Source organism: Vipera berus (genome assembly GCF_964194415.1).
Source record: "Vipera berus genome assembly, chromosome: 6".
Classification (NCBI taxonomy): domain Eukaryota; kingdom Metazoa; phylum Chordata; class Lepidosauria; order Squamata; family Viperidae; genus Vipera; species Vipera berus.
The window spans coordinates 13574749-13593624 of record NC_138208.1 but is presented as its reverse complement, the minus strand read 5'-3'; the positions used below and the strand labels follow the sequence as shown (position 1 = coordinate 13593624).

Genomic DNA, 18876 nt, shown 5'->3' with positions numbered 1-18876 from the left:
TGAATCAAAAGTTGGAATTAAGATTGCTGGAAGAAATATCAACAACCTAAGATATGCAGATGATACCACTCTAATGGCAGAAAGTGAAGAGGAACTGAAGAGTCTCTTGTTGCGAGTGAAGAAGGAGAGTGCAAAAGTTGGGTTGAAACTAAACATTAAGAAAACCAAGATCATGGCATCCGGCCCTCTCAATTCCTGGCAAATAGATAGGGAAGAAATGGAGGTAGTGACAGATTTTATTTTCCTGGGCTCCAAGATCACTGCAGATGGGGACTGTAGTCAAGAAATTAAAAGACGCTTGCTCCTCGGGAGGAAAGCCATGGCAAATCTAGACAGCACACTAAAAAGCAGAGACATCACCCTGTCAACAAAAGTGCGTATAGTCAAGGCTATGGTCTTCCCAGTTGCAATGTATGGCAGTGAAAGTTGGACCATAAGAAAGGCTGAGAGCAAAAGAATTGAGGCCTTTGAACTCTGGTGCTGGAGAAGACTCCTGCGAGTCCCTTGGACTGCAAGGCGATCAAACCGGTCAGTCCTAGAGGAGATCAACCCTGACTGCTCTTTAGAAGGCCAGATCCTGAAGCTAAAACTCAAATACTTTGGCCACCTAATGAGGAGGAAGGACTCACTGGAGAAGAGCCTAATGCTGGGAAAGATTGAGGGCAATAGAAGAAGGGGACGACAGAGAATGAGGTGGCTGGATGGAGTCACTGAAGCAGTAGGCGTGAGCTTAAATGGACTCCAGAAGATGGTAGAGGACAGGAAAGCCTGGAGGAACATTGTCCATAGGGTCGCGATGGGTTGGACACGACTTCGCAACTAACAACAACAACAATGTGTATCTGGGGAGCTGGAAGGACTAATAAGCCAGTGTTTCTCAACCTTGGCAGCTTAAGAGGTGTGGACTTCAACTCCCAAAATTCCTCAGCCAGCAGAGGTTGAAGTCCGCAACTCATAAAGCTGTGAAGGATGGAAAACACTGGTCTAAAGTGTCAAGTCTCAGGGCAACCATGGCATCAGCACCTTGTTGGATTTGTGTCTATTTGCCACCCAAACATCTATCATTTTCCTCCTTCTGATCTTGTAGAACAGCTTGGAGCCAGGACTGAGTATCAACCCACGTAAAAGAGCTGCATACCATAACAAGTGGGACTGTCTCAGTTCACTTAGCAGTAATACATTTCTACAAGTGTTTTGGATGAGGGTGCTGGGGGACATTTATTAAATCTGCATATGACACCAAGTGGAAAGTTTGAAACTGGGCAGGAAAAGAGTAAAACAGCAATATATTTGAAAGGGATCTGGGTATCCTTCTCAACCACAAGTTAAGCATGAGCCAGCAGTGTGAAGTATTCATTAAAAAAGCAAGGGCTATTTTGGGGTGCATTAATTGCAGCAGAGTCCTGGAAGTAATTGTTCCTCTCAACTCTATCCTGGTCAATTTCCCACTTGGAATTCAAGGTTTCAAGTCCAAAAATTTAATCAAGAAATTGGAATTTAGACTAGAGGAGGACTACAAAGATGGTGGAAGATCTGGAAATCAAGCCGTTGGAGGAAAGATTGAAGGATCTTGGCATAGTTTCAAAATAGACAATTGAGGAGAGATATGGAAGCTCTCTTCAAGGACCTGAAGGGTTTTGTAGAGAAGAAGATGCAGAGGACCAGTACATAATCAGTGGGTCCAAGAATCACTTGGAAGGAGGTTCAGGTTTGATCTTCCTGACTGTACAACTATCAGGTACCAGAAGATGCTGCTGTGTGATCTGTGTGACCTCATAGATCACTTACCAATCTATGACTTAAATGGCAAGAATCAGGGCTTTTTTCCTCATAGAATGCTCAGAACGGCGTTCTGGCACCTTTTTTTGCAGCAAAAAAAAAGCTTTTGCATAAGCTGTGCTGCTATTGGCTTAAACAGGCTTTGCTCTTTTATGACTCATGGACTTCAACTCCCAGAATTCCTGAGTCAGCTATGCTATTGGCTTTCAAAAGCCAATTGGAATTGCTGCTGAGCTTGCCAAAAGACCCTGCTGGCAAATGTTGCACAGGCAAGTTGCAGTGAAGGCAGGAACTTTGCACTCCTCCCTGCTCCCTAACTACACCATCTCAACTAGGTAAGTAAGATATTATTTGCAAATAGGATATCCAAGTATGACTCAAGGAAATTTTCCCTTGTTTTACTTTTCAAATTGCTGTAGGGAAGAAATGATGATTAGAAAAAGGCAGGAAGTTATTTTTATTAGGAAGAATTCATTTATCCTATGCTAGATCTTTGGGAGCTTAGTACCACCAGCACAGAACATTTGCTTTTCTGAAACTTCATTCAAATTCAATTCCTGATAGGAGCATTTGAAAAAAAAGTTATTTATTAAATTTATATGCTGACTATCTCACCAGGATGACTCTGAAGTCAACTGTCAATCCATGCACAGTGGGGCATTAGGCCCATTTTTTCCACTTTACCAAATAGGAGACTATGATTTACTTTATCAAATCCCATTAAATTAACTTCAGCCCTTACAATTGCTAGCAACCCTGGCTCTCAATTATTGTAATGAGAGGCCATTGTATTGCGGAAAAAAAGGAAAACTGCCAGAGACTGCTGGCTGACTTTGGGCCAATCACTAAGAGAGTGTGAGTTTTAGCCCCGCCTTAGGTATAAAAGCTGGCTGGCTGATTTTCAGCCAATCACCAGGAGGCTGTGAGTTCTAGTCCTTCCGTAGACACAAAAGTCAGCTGGGTGACTTTGGGCCAGTCCCTCTCTTTCAGTCCAATCCACCTTACAAGGTTGTTGTTGTGGGAAAAATAGAAGGAGGGAGGAGTATTAGATATGTTGGCCACCTTGAGTTATTAATAAAACAGTAATAAAGGTGGGATAAAAAACCTAAAATAAAAACAGAAATTTTAAAAAATATGAGAAGTTTACCAGAAGTTTCTCAGATGCTACCAAATTTTCTGCACATCCCAACTTATCCTTTAATAAGTGTGTGAGCATCATTCCAAGCAAAGGACTTTAACCCATATCCCTTGGCCTATTTTATTTTTACCTTACGCATTAGATTTTCCACCTTGAAAATTTTTAGTGATTCTCCATTCCTCCAAACAAAAGGGTGCTCCAGAGTTTGGATACAAACTCTGAAAAAACAGTGCCCTTGATGATACAGGTAGTTCTCGACTTACAACAGTTCATTTAGTGACCATTTGAAGTTACAATAGCACTGAAAAAGTGACTTATGACCGTTTTTTACACTTATGACCATTGCAATAGCCCTATGGTTACTTGATCAAAATTCAGATGCTTGGCAACTGACTCATATTTATGACGTTGCAGTGTCCTGGTTCATGTGATCATCTTTTGCGACCTTCTGACAAGCACAGTCAATGGGGAAGCCAGATTGATTTAACAACCGTGTTACCAAGTTAACACCTGCAGTGATTCACTTAATAAATGTGGCAAGAAAGGTCGTAAAATGGGGCAAAACTCACTTAACAAATGTTTCACTTAGCAGCAGAAATTTTGTGTTCAATTGTGGTCGTAAATGAAGGACTACTTGTAAATGAGTCCAAACAGCTGTATCTTTAGCTCTTCGTTTGTTAATTACAGGTCTATGTAAGCAGGATGTCTTAATTTTCCTAGAATCACTGTGCTGGAAAGCCTTCTCTGCAGCTATGAACTTTATAAAAATACCTTAACATGTTTTTTCAAACTTCCTATAGGCTCCGATGGAAACTTTTTTTATGTAAGCCTCTTAGCGACACATAGGATTTTTTTTAGTCTGCATCACAACTGGGGAGAAAAGGGATAAATCTTCTGTGTACTTCCTGATAATGTTAACTGTACATTTCAGTTAAGACTCTCATCTCTTTCTCTCTCTCACTCACTCACCCATAATGTCTTCTATTTTGAAAATGCTATTATAGAAATGGCTAGTTTATAATGTGATAGAAAAGCAAAAAGTTGAGGTTCAATGTTAAAGCTTCCTTCTACTCCTGCAACAGAGGAAGTCAGAAGTCAGTGCCTTGCCTTTTTCCCTTCTCCCCCTCACTTTTCCCTTTTTCTCTCACCCTTTGCTTGCAAAAGCCCCCCCACTCTCTCACACTTTGCTCACAAAAGTCTCCAGTCGCTCTCACTCACTCATTCCGTCTCTTTCAAAGGCCTCTTGCTCGCTCGCTCACTTACTGCCCCATCGCTTCCAAATGCCATTTGCTCGTTCACACACTCACTTAGTGCCCCGTTGCTTCTAAACGCTTCCAAATGCTTCCAAATTCCATTTGTTCATTCACTCACTCGCTGCCCCGTCGCTTCTAAATGCTTCCAAACTCCACTTGCTCGCTCACTTACTGCATTTGGAAGCGACGGGGCAGTAAGTGAACGAGTGCCGGGGCCAGAGGCCATCAGCTGTTTGGCGCTGGAGACGCCGGGTGGCCCAATGCAGCGCTCCGTGGCTGGGGCATCTTCAGCTGGTGTCAGGGACGGTGCCGGAGGCCGTCAGCTGTTCAGCGCCGGAGACCACTGCCACGAGGAACACAGCTCTGGGTCAGGGTTTGAAGCAACTCCGGGTGGGGGCTCAGCATGGGCTGCGGCATGGCAACTGCAGGGAGGGGAATCCCCACGGCGACAGTGGGGAGAAGAATCCCCGCGGCCTGTGGCTCCAAGCCGCAGGGGCGGGGGTGCAAAGGACAGGTGGCGACGCCGTAGCAAGAGGGGGTTCTTACAGACCACCGGCATCGCTCCCAAGTGATAGCACCTCTAGAGTTCCGGCACCTTTTTTTTTTTTTTAGAAAAAAAGTCCTGGCAAGAATTAATCCTCTGGAGAGATGTTAATTTCCCTTTCTGATCTCACCTTTCTGATTTAGGCTGACAATGCTGAATTGTATTCACCCAAAAGACAACACTGTTGGACAGGACTGGATTCATTTGTAGGAAAAACATGACTCACCGTAAGCCTTTTTATTCATTTTCTAGTAAAGTGAAAGGTCAAAGATTTCAAAGAAAAATAACCCCTCCATTTTCATAAGGAAAGGGTGTTGTCTTTTATGGGAATAATCTGGTTTCATTATGTTTGCAATCTTGTTTTCTGAAAAAGTGAGTCTCCTTATCTTAGTTAGAAAGAGTTTACATTTAGAGTTTCCAGTCTATTAATTTATTAAATTTTGGTCCATGAAGTTGAAAAATCCTAGTGCCACACATGTCCTTAAACTTTGCCCTCTTTGAATATAATCATTGGCAACTGAGCCCAGCCTAAGACAACCTTTCCTTTCGCTAAACCAGTGGCAGATCTGGGCTGACTGGATCACATTTGGTTAATCCTTGGAAGGGAGACCAACCAGGAAATCCCAGAGTTATAGACTAAAAGGTTGAAAAACACTTTGGGAGGAGGCAATGTCAAATTGCTTCCATGTTGCTGTCAAGAAGATCATAGAGGTCATGAGGTCATCATTGAGATAATTTCAAAGAAACGTTTTCTCTTTGAAAAGCAACTTTATCTTCACAATAGGCTAAAATCCATGGATTTCCAGGGGAAGAAGTTATTGCTGTCAGAAATGAGAATGCATTCAACAGGTAAGTCCATCATGCTTTCACACCTCCAGAATTTTAACTTCATGTCCCATTCATCTGAAGCACAGCAATTGAAATGAAAAAGTCGTTGGTCACAAGTTTTACAGTTTCACAAAGCATGAAAGACAATGAAAGGACTACTGCTGACCTGTATTCCTATTTGATTGCAACTTAGGCCTATAAAATAATAGGAAATTATTTTATAGGCCTAAGTTGCAATCAAATAGGAATGCAGGTCAGCAGTAGTCCTGCAGTAGGAAATTATTTTATAGGAATAGGAAAAGATGGCCTGTCGAATTTTAAATGTTGAGGCATAGACATTTTCTTTTTATACATTACATATTTGCAAAATCTGTTGTTTTTTTATTCACTCGTATTTTTTAATCACTCAGTGTTCTGGTTCTCTCTGCAACAGGTAAAATTATCATTAGAATAGAATCTTTAGTCCTACATTTAATGAAATATATGTGAAGTTATTTACCATCTGAAAGCATTAAAACCATTAAAAACATTCATAATGATGAACTGTTTCAATACATCAAGGAATCAAACAGGTCTTGAAAACAAAAGCTCAGCCAAGCATCAACAACGTAATTCCAAAAGCTTAACACAGATCTGAAATTTCATCTGTACCTTGATAATATCCAGACCAGGCTGAGGATATTCTAAGACTGGAAGTTGCTCATCTATGTTCATTAATCCAATTTCATCAGGATCTGCTCCTTGGCTCACAAGATATACCACTTCCTGTAATAAACTTGTGCCTGCAAATTATTGAGAAAAACAATAAAAAATACAGCTTTTCAAGAAAGAGAAAGTTCTCTACTATCAATAAATAGTACACTATCTTCAGATCTTGCATCATACTGCAATGTATATTTCCCCAACCTAATCATCTCCAGATGTGATGAACTTCAAAACACCTAGAGTAGTTTTTGGAATTGTAGGGAGATCTTCAGAAGATAACACAATAACAGAGTTGGAAGGGATTTTGGAGGTCTTCTAGTCCAATCCCCCATTCAAACAGGGAACCCTGTACCATTTCAGACAAATGGTTCTCCAATCTCTTCTTAAAAATCTCGCGTTGGACTATCAACAACTTCTGGAGGCAAGTCATTCCACTGAGTAATTGTTCTAACTCTTAGGAAATTTCTCCTTAGTTCTAACTTGCTTCTCCCCTTGATTACTTTCCATCCATTGCTTCTTGTCCTGGCTTTAGGTGCTTTGGAGAATAGTTTGACCCCCTCTTCATATTGGAATCCTGCTATCATATATTAACTAGTCCTTCCTTTCGTTAAAATGGACATACCCAATTTCTGCAACCATTCTTCATGTATTTTAGCCTCCACTTCCCTAATCATCTTTGTTGCCCTTCTCTGCACTCTTTCTTGAATCTCAACATCTTTTTATATTGCGACAATCAAAACTGGATGTACCGTATTTATACCGTATTTTCCGGCGTATAAGATGACTTTTTAACCCATGAAAATCACCTCAAAAGTTGGGGGGTCGTCTTATACGCCCAGTCGTCTTATACGCCGGAAAATCAGCGGGTGGCGTCTGGCGGGAGCCGGCAGGGCAGTCCTGCGCACGCGCGCACTCCCCGGCTGCTCCTTAGCAGCTGGGGAGTGCACGCGTGTGAAGGACTGCCCTGCCGGCTCCCGCCCGACGCTCTTCCCTCTTGAGGCAGCATTGCTCCCCGGCTCCTAAGGAGTCCTCGGGGATGCTGCCTCAAGAAGGAAGAGCGTCGGACGGGAGCCGGCAGGGAAGTCCTGCACACGCACGCGCACGCAGGACTTCCCTGCCAGCTCCCGTCCGACGCTCTTCCCTCTTGAGGCAGCTGCTGATGAAGATACTGAAAAGTATTGGGCCTAAGACATAGCCTTTGGGTAACCCACTGCATATTTCCCTCCATGTAGACGCAGTTCCATTAAGGACTACATATGTAGTGCAGTTGGTCAGCCAATTAGAAATCCATCAGATGGTGATGGTGTCTAAGCCACATTTTTTTTATCTTATCAAGTAGCAGTGGTGGGATTCAAATATGCGAACAACCGATGCTATATGTGAATGCTGCTTCCAGAAGTCCATTGTGGGCCTGGACAACAAAAAATTAACTACCGGTTCTGCCGAAGTGGTGCGAACCAGCTGAATCCCACCACTGGTAGGTAGTGGTCAACTTTATCAAATGCCTTACTGAAGTCAAAGTAAATTATATTGCCAGCACTTTGCTGGGCCACTAATTTTGTCACTTTGTCAAAAATGCGGTAAGATTTGCCTGGCATAACCTGTTCTTGACAAACTCATGTTGGCTTCCAGTTATGACTTTATTTGCCTCTATATGTTCACAGATAATTACATTGGAAAGTGTGTGGCAAAAAGTAAAAATAATCTACATATGTCAGCTAGATAAATCAGGTATGATCTGAAATAAAATATAGTTTAAGCACAAAAGAGCTTCAATTTAAAGTATGTCAAAAGAATACAAAAGCAACCACTGAAGGAGCATTGGGGCCTTTGAGAGGTTCCAATGGTTGAGGGACTGCCACAAAGATGAGGGGGTCAACTTATTTTCCAAAGCACCAGAAGGCAAGAGATGAAAAAACGGATGGAAACTAATCAAGGAGAGAAGCAACCTGGCATTAAGGAGAAATGTCCTAACAGAACAATCAATCAGTGGAATGGCTTGCCTTCAGAGGTTGTGGGTGCTCCATCACTAGAGACTCTTGTGCTGTCATGTCAGAACTATGTAATGCATATCGTGCTGCCACCATGTGGTTGTTTGGGGGAATTGCAACAATATGCTAATGTGGTCAGCCTATACAGGCCAGGCACAGGGGTCTTAGCAAGGGGATAAATCATTAAACAACAGTCAGAAAAACTCTCAAAAAGACACTGGACAGCCATTTGTCTGAAATGGTATAGGGTCTCCTGCTCATGCAGGGGGTTGGACTAGATGACCTCTAGTCTAGCAATTCCTTGCATTCCTTTCTCAAGAGCAATGTGTCAGCCCCAGGCAGACCAGACAGGAAACATGAATAGATGTGCTAATACTATTTTATTATAAGGCTACTTTAAGAGAATCTTGCAAGTGTGAAAGTACAAATCTCCCCCTCTCTCCTTTACAACCTGAGTTCAACTCCATCCTCTTCTTGATGGTCCTCAGGAGGTCATTGACCATTTTTGCAGCTGCATTATGCACTATCTACTGTGAAAAATGTGGACTCAGAACTTTGTTCATGTGGCTTAAACCAGTTCCAAATAAGGCCACATTAGATCCAATGTAAAGGTTTCATCTAACATGAAGTATATTATAAAAGCGGTGACATTATTGAACTATAAGATTTCAACATCAGACCAGTGAATCTTGCTTTTAAAAGATCCTCTACAGTCAAAAAAACAGTTTACATATAATCCTGGGGCAGTATAAATATTCCCAAGAATGAAATTCTAAGTACACCAGTATGAAATCAAGATCAAGTAACAAGGAGATGGTTTTGTGAGAGGGGCAGGCATGCGCACATGCCTGCACACAGCTTCATTTGTGTGAGAGTTGAATGAGTGCCCATGGGGCTGCAAGTGCCAGTACCCGCTGCTTGGGTGACTCGGGCTGTGTGCATGCACACAGCAGCCCACCACTCAAGTGGCCCAGTTGCAAATAGGCCGCAGCCAGGTAATGGGCCATGGCCCACGGATTAGGGACCCCTGTTCTAGTCCATTCACCTGCTCAAGCTTATTTGAGCCCTTTATAATACTCCTAGTTTTGCTTTATTTCTTAATTTGTACTTATGAGTCCCTTCTTCACCATTTTCTTTCTTGTTACCTGATTTGTGGTTTAATTCTATTAGTTGGTCACCCTGCTCTACCAGTTTTAGCTTAAAGTCTTTCGGATGAGCAGATATTTGCCAAACACATTCTTGCCAGTCTTCGCCCATGGTCTTCGTCCATCTCTTGCTGGAAGCCCTTCTAGCAGGTAATGTAATCCATGGTCTAGAAAGCTAAAGTTCTCCGGATAGCAATTTAATTCTAAAATCCTCTGTTCCCACATTGAATGTTGACCTTTAGTTAAAAGTATAGATGAGATTACCACCTGTGCTCCTAATGTTTTGGCTATCCTGTTTTGTTGCTCATAGTCCATTGAAATGGTTTTCAGGGTCTTCGTTGTGTCATTCATCACAACATGAAAGAGGAGAAAGAAATAATAATCAGTAGGCTTGATTATTTGGCCAACCTCTCTGACACATCTTTAATCTTTGCACCTGGAAGATAATACCCTTCCCTTAAGAATTTGTCTTGTTTACAAACTGTTAACTCTGTTCCTTTAAATAGTGAACCTGCAATCGCCAAGATATGACTTGTTTCTTTGGGGAAATCTAATCTACTTTAATTCTTATCACTGGTACATTTGGCAATGTATTTTCTTCTTGAGGGAGAATATGAAATTGAGTAAGCTAGTCCTTAACTTACAACAGTTGATTTAGTGACCGTTCAAAGTTAACAACGGCACTGAAAAAAGTGACTTATGACCATTTTACAACTTTTGCAGCATTCCCAGGGTCATGTGATCAAAATTCAGAAGCTTGGCAACCAGTTCATATTTATGACGGTTGCAGTATCTAGGGGCCATGTGATCCACCTTTTGAGATCTTCTGATAAGCAAAGTCGACTGGGAAAACAGATTCCCTTAACAACCGGGTTACTAACTTAACAACTGCAGTGATTCACTTAACAATTGTGGTAAGAAATGTCGTAAAATGGGGCAAAACTCACTTAACAAGTGTCTCATTTAACCCCCGAAATTTTGGGCTCAATTACAGTCGTAAGTCGAGGACTATCTGTACTCAGTGGCAGAGAGGGCAGAAGCTGCCTTCTTGGGGTTTTTTTGTTCTTAGCATGACATGCTGCCATCACCCTCGTCCTTCCTTTTTATTTTCTTTATGCGTTCTGTTTGAATAGAGACTTCCAACTCATCTTTCTTGGTACGATCAGTTTGGATAGAGAATTTAATGGGAGTCTGTCATGTTCACCATTGTTGTTAGCTGTGAAGTCATGTCCGACCCATCGCGACCCCATGGACAACATTCCTCCAGGCCTTTCTGTCCTCTACCATCTTCTGCAGTCCCTTTAAGCTCAGGCCTACTGCTTCAGTGACTCCATCCAGCCACCTCATTCTCTGTCGTCCCCTTCTTCTCTTGCCCTCAACCTTTCCCAGCATTAGGCTCTTCTCCAGTGAGTCCTTCCTTCTCATTAGGTGGCCAAAGTATTTGAGTTTTAGCTTCACGATCTGGCCTTCTAAAGAGCAGTCAGGGTTGATCTCCTCTAGGACTGACCGGTTTGATCGCCTTGCAGTCCAAGGGACTCGCAAGAGTCTTCTCCAGCACCATAGTTCAAAGGCCTCAATTCTTTGGCGCTCAGCCTTTCTTATGGTCCAACTTTCACTGCCATACATTGCAACTGGGAAGACCATAGCCTTGACTATACGCACTTTTGTTGGCAGGGTGATGTCTCTGCTTTTTAGTGTGCTGTCTAGATTTGCCATGGCTTTCCTCCCGAGGAGCAAGCGTCTTTTAATTTCTTGACTACAGTCCCCATCTGTGGTGACCTTGGAGCCCAGGAAAATAAAATCTGTCACTACCTCCATTTCTTCCCCATCTATTTGCCAGGAATTGAGAGGGCTGGATGCCATGATCTTGGTTTTCTTAATGTTAAGTTTCAACCCAACGTTTGCACTCTCCTTCTTCACCCGCAACAAGAGACTTTTTAGTTCTTCTTCACTTTCTTCTTCATTGGAACTTGTATTTTATCTTGTGTGGGAGTGTCTGGAGTTTGAGTGGCTTGGTTTGCGTCTGCAGGGTCTTCATTTTTTCCTGAAGTAATCTCACCAGTAATCCAACCACGTATAATTTGAGTCCTCCTTAGTTAGAACTACAAACATTGCACACACACTTTGTATATAGCAGTACTGCCGCATTCTTTCCCTGTGGTTTTGTTCTTCATACAAAAATTATTTGTACTGTAGTTTTTTTTATATCTCCGTAGAGGTAGAAGTCTTTAATAAAAAGTAGATAACATATCAAATGACAGAAAAGAACATCAAGATACATATAAAAATCATAAAAATATAAAACACATATGTGTATCTCATGTATGTCCTTCTGTGTTAAAAATATGTAAAGATAAAATAAAATAAAAAATAAAGGTAAACAAACACACCTATATGTACAAGTAAATTTATACTTTAAAATAACCCATATTATGATTTGTGTGGGGGGTTTAATACGTGAAAAGTTTGTATCCTCAGGTTTAACTCGAGTAGTTTTAACTTTATAAGCAACCCGAGAACAAACGAGAATTGCTCTAAATTTACACTAATGGCTGCAGTTTATAAAATAATTTTCTCTGAAGCTTGGAAGAAATCAAGTAGAAGCTTTTAGTACCCTCAGCAGGTCATAAATATTTCAAATGTGCAACTTCAGGAAGCAATAAAGATGCAGCCAGCTGGTCTAATCTGGCTTTTGCACGCTATTTTAGCTTGTCTACTACATTCAATTAAATCTTTGCCATAATTGGGAAAAATCCTTCATAGCAAATATGACTGGATGGTAGAACAAACAGATGTAAACAAACATATAGATGTGAAACTTCTGGGCCTTCAAGCCATCCTTTTTCCCCCCCTTCCTGCTGGCCTATGTGACAATCTGTTTACTCTCACAATGTACAATTGACTTCCCTAAGAATGAACTGGATGGATTCACACCTAATGCTCAATCATAAGCTGTGATTTATAAACTGCAATGCCTCAATGAACATATTAGGATTTCATGTGCTCTGAGAAATTAAACTTTCTTATTCTATAACCATTTCAGGGTTTTGTACTTATTGGAGAAGGCTTATGTTTTAAAAATCCAATGGCTTTTAAAACATAAAAATATCTTTTAAAAGTCAACAGCACTGTAATATACTTGACCATCTTCTGATATTCTCCTGACAGCATGGACTCCATTTCACATGACTTTCAGCCAATACATCAGGGCGTCATTATATCCAGTAAGAGACAACATGGAACAGTGGGAGAAACTCATGTAGCTCCTCTTAACTACAACTGTCTTCCTAGCTTGGATTTAGAGACCTACAGCAGAGTCTAACCCAGGGGTCTTCAAACTTGGCAACTTTAAGATTTATGGACTTCAACTCCCAGTATTCCTCAGCCCCACAAGTCTTAAAGTTGCCAAGTTTGAAGACCCCTGGTCTAACTTCTTGGGAACAGTGTGTTCTCCTGTTTTACTAAGCAGCTTTTTCGGATCTTGAACTATCAAACATTGATCAGCTTTCTGTAAATCATTCTTGCAATGCGGCCGTGCGGGTGCTTATGGGAGGATCTCGATATTCCCATGTTACACCACTCCTACGCGAGCTGCATTGGCTTCCGGTTGCCCTCTGGGTGTGATTCAAGCTGCTGGTAATTACCTTTAAAACCCTACATGGCTTAGGCCTGGGGTACTTGCGAGACCACCTGCTGCCATTGTCAACCTCCCTTCGCCTGGTTCGCTCCCACAGAGTCGGCCTCCTCAGGGTTCCGTCGGCTAGGCAATACCGGCTGGCGACCCCCAGGGGGAGAGCCTTCTCTGTGGGCACGCTGACCCTCTGGAATGAAGTGCCTCCGGAGCTGCGGACGGCCCCTGACCTTCGGTCCTTCCACCGTGACCTGAAGACATGGATGTTCCAACAAGCGGGCCTGGACTGACTATGGTTTTAAATTTGGCTTTTATTGGGTTAAATTGTCATTTATTTATTATATCCATTGTTTAATTCTTTTTTAAATTTTGTACTTTATGTTTTTTAATTTTTTATTGTTGTGAGCCGCCCTGGGGAGAAGGGCGGCATATAAATTTAATAAATCTCAAATCTCAATTTAATGTAAGCAAACAGAGGAAACTAAGAATAAAGAAACATGAATTTATCTGAGCAATACATGACCCTCCAGGTGGCATCTAATATCCATCACCTGTAGCCATCATGACTTCCAATACGGGTCCTGCTGTCAAGTCCTGCCCTAGGAACCGTAGTGCAGACTACAGACTGCAAGAATGTGGTTTTCCAAGGTCAATCAATATCTGATCGGAGAGGCTGGCTTGAATTCATGCCTCTTTGTTCCCAGCTTTTGTTCCCAGATTTTCAAAATCGTCTCTGGGATGTTGAGGGAAAGGAATGCATAATATAAAGCACAACTTCAACTTTTCCTCTCTTCTTCTCCAATATATTATATGGTTAAAGGAAAACACCAATAAAATAAGGTCACTCCAAGCATTTACTTCATTAGAAGCAAATGTATAATACGTTGGAGGGAAGGAATGAGCTAGCTGGTTGATTAGTACCTGATTTTCTTGTTAATGTTTCTTTTGATATTTTGTAAATATATGAATATAGACAGATGTGTAATGACTAACTCCACATTTCTTTTCCTATCCCCTTTCCTGCTTTTTTATAAACTGAATCATAGAATTGGAAGGGACCAACCTCTGAAATGTGCATAAAAATCAATTAACCCATCCAGAAGAGGTATCTGTCCATCCTCGCCTTAAAAATTTCCAGAGATACAGAACACACAACTTCCATAAGTAGATTGTTGCATTGTTGTTCAGATCTTAGCATCAATTTTTTTTATTTATATCTAATTTCTGTATCATGAAAAATAAGTCTAGGACATCTATATTGTAGCTTCCTTTTATATACTGTACCTGAACACTACAATCACTTCTCCCATCAATCTTTTTTCAAAAGTGAATGTTCCAAATTCTTTCAGCTTTCCCTTATACGGTATGACTTCAAGTTTCTATATCATCTATGCTGGTTTCCTCTGAACATCTCAAAAATGTTACTATCCTTCTGGTAATGTAACGCCCAGCATCCATTACAGGACTCCAAGTGAGATCTCACCAGCGCCAAGTAAGGAGAAATCATAACTTCATCAAAAACCTGCAAATTCTTTTCAGACAATATTTAAACCTATTAAAGTGTTGTCCAGGAATGGAGACCAAAATATATCTACTTTTGCACAATTCACTTGTATTATCAATTGCTAGAATCTGAATTCAACATCTAATGTAGAATTCTGTGATAGAATACATCCTTTGCACGCAGAAGAACCCCGAGTTCTATCCTTGTTATCCAAGCAAAGAAAAATATTTGCTAAAAGACACTGCCCAAAAAAAGTAGGTGGTTTAACTGATATATGATGTAGCTGTGCGTAAAGTACCCTTCCATATTCCAATATACGTTGCAAAAGCTCTTGATTCAATCACAGCAGGGCTGGGCAATTAATTTTCCCAAGGGGCCACATGAGAAATTGGGACTGTTGTTGAAGCCAACCAATATAACCTGATTTGATGTCCTCAAACTCTCTTACTAACTCAACTCTTCAGGCTACTCCAGGTGAGGGGTGAGTGTTGCCACAGGCACAGAAAAATGCTCTCTCTTTGGCCTCCCATGGCTGTCAGCTGGCTGAAAGATTGCATGGCAGCTGCGCAGTGCCGGACCCAACTTGGCTTCTTCTCCTGACCCCTGAAGCATGCTTATTTGTATTTGCATTTGATTTCTAATTTCCAATTGATGTGGGCCAGACAGGGACAGTCAAAGGACTACTAGATATGGCCCAGGGGCCATAAAAATCTCTAGATCTGCATCAGGATGTTGGTTGAACAGCACTGGAGATTTGTTCTTTCAGACTTGCAAAATTCTGTTAAAGTAGTCTTACAATAAAATACTATCAGCACATCTGATCATGTTTCCTGTCTGGTCTACCCAGGGAGGTTGAAATTAATCTTGCAATTCTGAAAGTACCAACACTGATTAGGCGGAGACCATTAAGAACATTATGCGATAGAAATTAACCCAAATGGACTTTTGTGCATTTTCCCCAACATCATTCTGCTTGGAGACAGGATAGGCAAGACTATAAATATGGATTGGTTCACACATCGAATTAGAAGGATCATTTCCTGTCTGCTTTGGAATAACCTTGTTTTGTTTTGTTTTTTTGTTTTCATCTTAGCTGCTTCTGTTGATCCCTTGCAGCCTGAAGCATCTGGAACGTGTCAGCAGGATGGAAAGACTGAGAAGATGGGAAGACAGTAAGCAGGAAAGAATCGGTTTTCTCCCTCTGCAGCATCCATGTGCACAAGCCCATCTTTGGATCACCTGCTTTCTCTCTCAGATGTCCTGTAACTCACAGGCCACTGTTTTCCTTCAAGATGGGCCTTCCCTATCTAACCAACAGTACTGGAATTTCCAGCGGTCTCCATTCAAGCAAAAACCAGACCTGACCTGATATAGCTTCAGAGGCTGGCTAACTGCTCCCACCTGCACTCAGCTGTGTTGATAATTCAGTGGGGGGGGGGGGGAGAAAAATCCCTCTGTGATTCACCTCTGTTGATCGGAACGTAAGCCCTTCCCTTATTATCCGAAGGTTATCTCTCAGGACAAATGCCTCCCTAACAATGATTTCAATCTGGAATAAAAAATAATAATCAGCTCTCAAAAATTTTAACGCATAAAAATGCACGTCTCAGCCTACAGATTGAAGGTGAGGAAGAAAAAAAATCATGTTTAGGTAAGGGGAAAAAAAGCATTTGCAATGTACATATTTCACCATGCATGTTTCTGGCCCTAAAATGGGCATCTGGGCTAGTAAGCCCATCCCCACAACTCCCTAGGCCTTATCCTTGGTCCAACATAGACTCTCAAAGGTAAGATAAATTATTATTATTATTATTATTATTATTATTATTATTATTATTATTATTATTATTATTATTATTATTATTATTATTATTATTATTATTATTATTATATTATATCATCATCATCATCATTATTGCACATTCAGCCAGATGTTCAGACTGGATTTGGCATTTTTGTCTACCTATCGAGTCCTTACCAAGGACCTGGGATACGCAGATGTGGATGTTGGTGGTATTATTATTATTATTATTATTATTATTATTATTATTATTATTATTATTATTATTATTATTATTATTATTATTATTATTATTATTATTATTATTATTATTCACAGTAATAACATATGAACCCAGGGCCCCCATGGGCTTCCAGGCGGCAAAAAGGAGAGCAATCGGGGCTTCGCACCGGAGTCGGGTGGGCGCAGGAGAAAAACCGGAGGAAACCGGGAGAGGCAAACAGGCGATGCTCGAAAGCGTCGGGGCAGGGAGGAGGGGGAGGAGGGGGGGAGAAGGGGATAGACTGGGATGGATGGGTACCTCCTTTCCCTTCTGCCCCCCCCCCGCCGCGCAGCCCCGCCTCCTACCTGATTTCGGGTAGGTAACAATCCAGACGTCGCTGTCTCGCACGGGGTAATTGGCGATCTCCTCCATCTTTCCGCGGCAGAAGGGCGGCAGGCGCACGCCGTTGTACTCGAAGTACTTGCTCTCGAACTCCCCGGGAGTGCTGGGGGTCTCGCACTCGCTCTCCGCCATCGTCCTCCGCCGCTGCCTGCCTGCCTGCCTGCCTGCCTGCCGCCGAGCCCAACCGGGAGCCAGCTGCCGCAAGGGCGCGCCCGCAGGGATGCTGCCTTCCCGGCGCGAAGAAGGGGCCCGCCCGCCTGCCTGCCTGCCTGCCCTGGAGCTCGCTCGCCAGCAGCTGGTTGCCAGCAGGTCTGGACAGCGGCAGCTTTGCGCTCCGCGGGCCAAGCAGGAACCGGCCTTCCGCGAATGGGCTCCGGGGCCGATGATGTAATGCGGCGTCGCTCAAGAGGCGGCCGGCAGGAGGAGGAGGAGGAGGAGGAGGGAGGCCGCCGCCGCCGCCGCCGCCGCGGCACAGCAGAGCCGAGCCCGCCCGGTTTAACCCTGGGCGTGCCTGGCGTCTCTCGCAGCGCTGGCCCAGGGTCGGGGAGCGAAGTGAGGTGCTCGCCGGCGGCCTTCCTTTGGGAGACGCTCAGGAGCAACCCCGCGCGAGAACCCGTGTTGCGCATCGGCCGGCTTCCCACAACCGACCCGAATCTAAACGCCACCGCGAGCTGGGAAGATCGTGCCCTTATCAATGGCCTGATGGGGGATGGGTTGGGTTTTACGGTCATTTTTAATATTTGTATTTACTGTTTTTAGTCGGGCATATGTTTAATTTTCTTTTAACTTTTGTATTTTTGTATTTTTTATATTTGCCCTGTTCACCGCCCTGAGTCCCTCGGGAGAAGGGCTGTATATAAATGAAATTATTATTATTATTATTATTATTATTATTATTATTATTATTATTATTATTATTATTATTATTATTATTATTATTATTATTATCTCCACATGGCAGCGAAGCCGCTGGTTCCTCAAGGGAGCAAAAAAAAAAAAGGCTCTCTGACCCACCTATTCTTTGGCGGGCGTCACATTTTGCAAGTGTACAAATATGCAATGCTGGTGTAGTCCCAAACCAAATCGATTTGTGTGGTAAAGAAAACCAAATGAATGGCGTTAAACACAGAAGAAAGGCTTTGAAAGCTGAGACAGGAAGCTTTCTCTTGGTGCTCTGACGCCTGAATATATTACCAGCTCTGACACTGCTTAACTTTGGGGGATATCGGCTAAATCAAAGGAAAGAAACGAGATTTCCCACGTAACGCAAATACAACTTGGTGGTGGTGCAGTGGTTAGAATGCAGCAGTGCCGGCTAACTGCTGGCTGCCAACCAGCAGTTTGGCAGTTCCAATTCTCACCAGCTCAAGGTCAACTCTGCCTTCCATCCTTCCAAAGAAGTGGTATATACTGCTAAGCTTGTAAGCCGCCCTGAGTCTTCGGAGAAGGGCGGGATATAAATGGAATTAAAATAAAATAAAATAAATAAATATAAGTCTAAGAAAGTGCTATTGCCAGTGCTTTTTTTGTAACAGAAAAAGGTGCCGGAACTCACACATGTCATACAACCTTCCTTGCCTACCCTACAAGGTTCCATCTAAAAAAAGGTGCCGGAACTCCGTTCTGAGCGTTCTATGAGAAAAAAAGCCCTGGCTATTGCTATTCTTTTGAGTCTTTAAGGCAAGAACATTGCTATTTTACTGCATTTTATTTCTGAATATTTCTCTGATCCTTTTTTTTTCTCCTTAAAGAGACAGGAACTTCCCTTTGTCTCTTTCTACTGTGGGAAAAAATAATCTTGATCTCTTCTGTGATCAGCTTGTTGTGAAAAAAAATGTCTTTGGGAGGAATTCCCTAGGCTTTTTGGACTACTTTAAACAAAATGAAAACAGTAAAAGCTTTCTTGGAAGCCTTAAAATGCTTTTTAATCTACAAGCTTCCTTTGAAAATTTG

The 18876-nt window shown here is 42.2% G+C and overlaps 1 protein-coding gene across 2 annotated transcripts in view; it reads right to left on the bottom strand.

Annotated features, from left to right (window-relative positions):
• The window catches only part of SULT4A1 (sulfotransferase family 4A member 1), a 30739-nt gene extending 13552 nt beyond the window's left edge, over positions 1-17187 (bottom strand). For both annotated transcript variants that reach the window (XR_014026954.1, XM_081331378.1), the window contains exons 1-2: positions 16887-17187; positions 6194-6324 (exon numbers count right to left, since the gene is read on the bottom strand). Coding sequence is in view for 1 of the 2 variants with exons in the window: in XM_081331378.1 (XP_081187504.1) it covers positions 6194-6324; positions 16887-17055 (300 nt within the window). In the remaining variant the exon portion in view is untranslated. The remainder of the gene's footprint in view (positions 1-6193; positions 6325-16886) is intronic.
• Positions 17188-18876: the final 1689 nt, after the last annotated feature.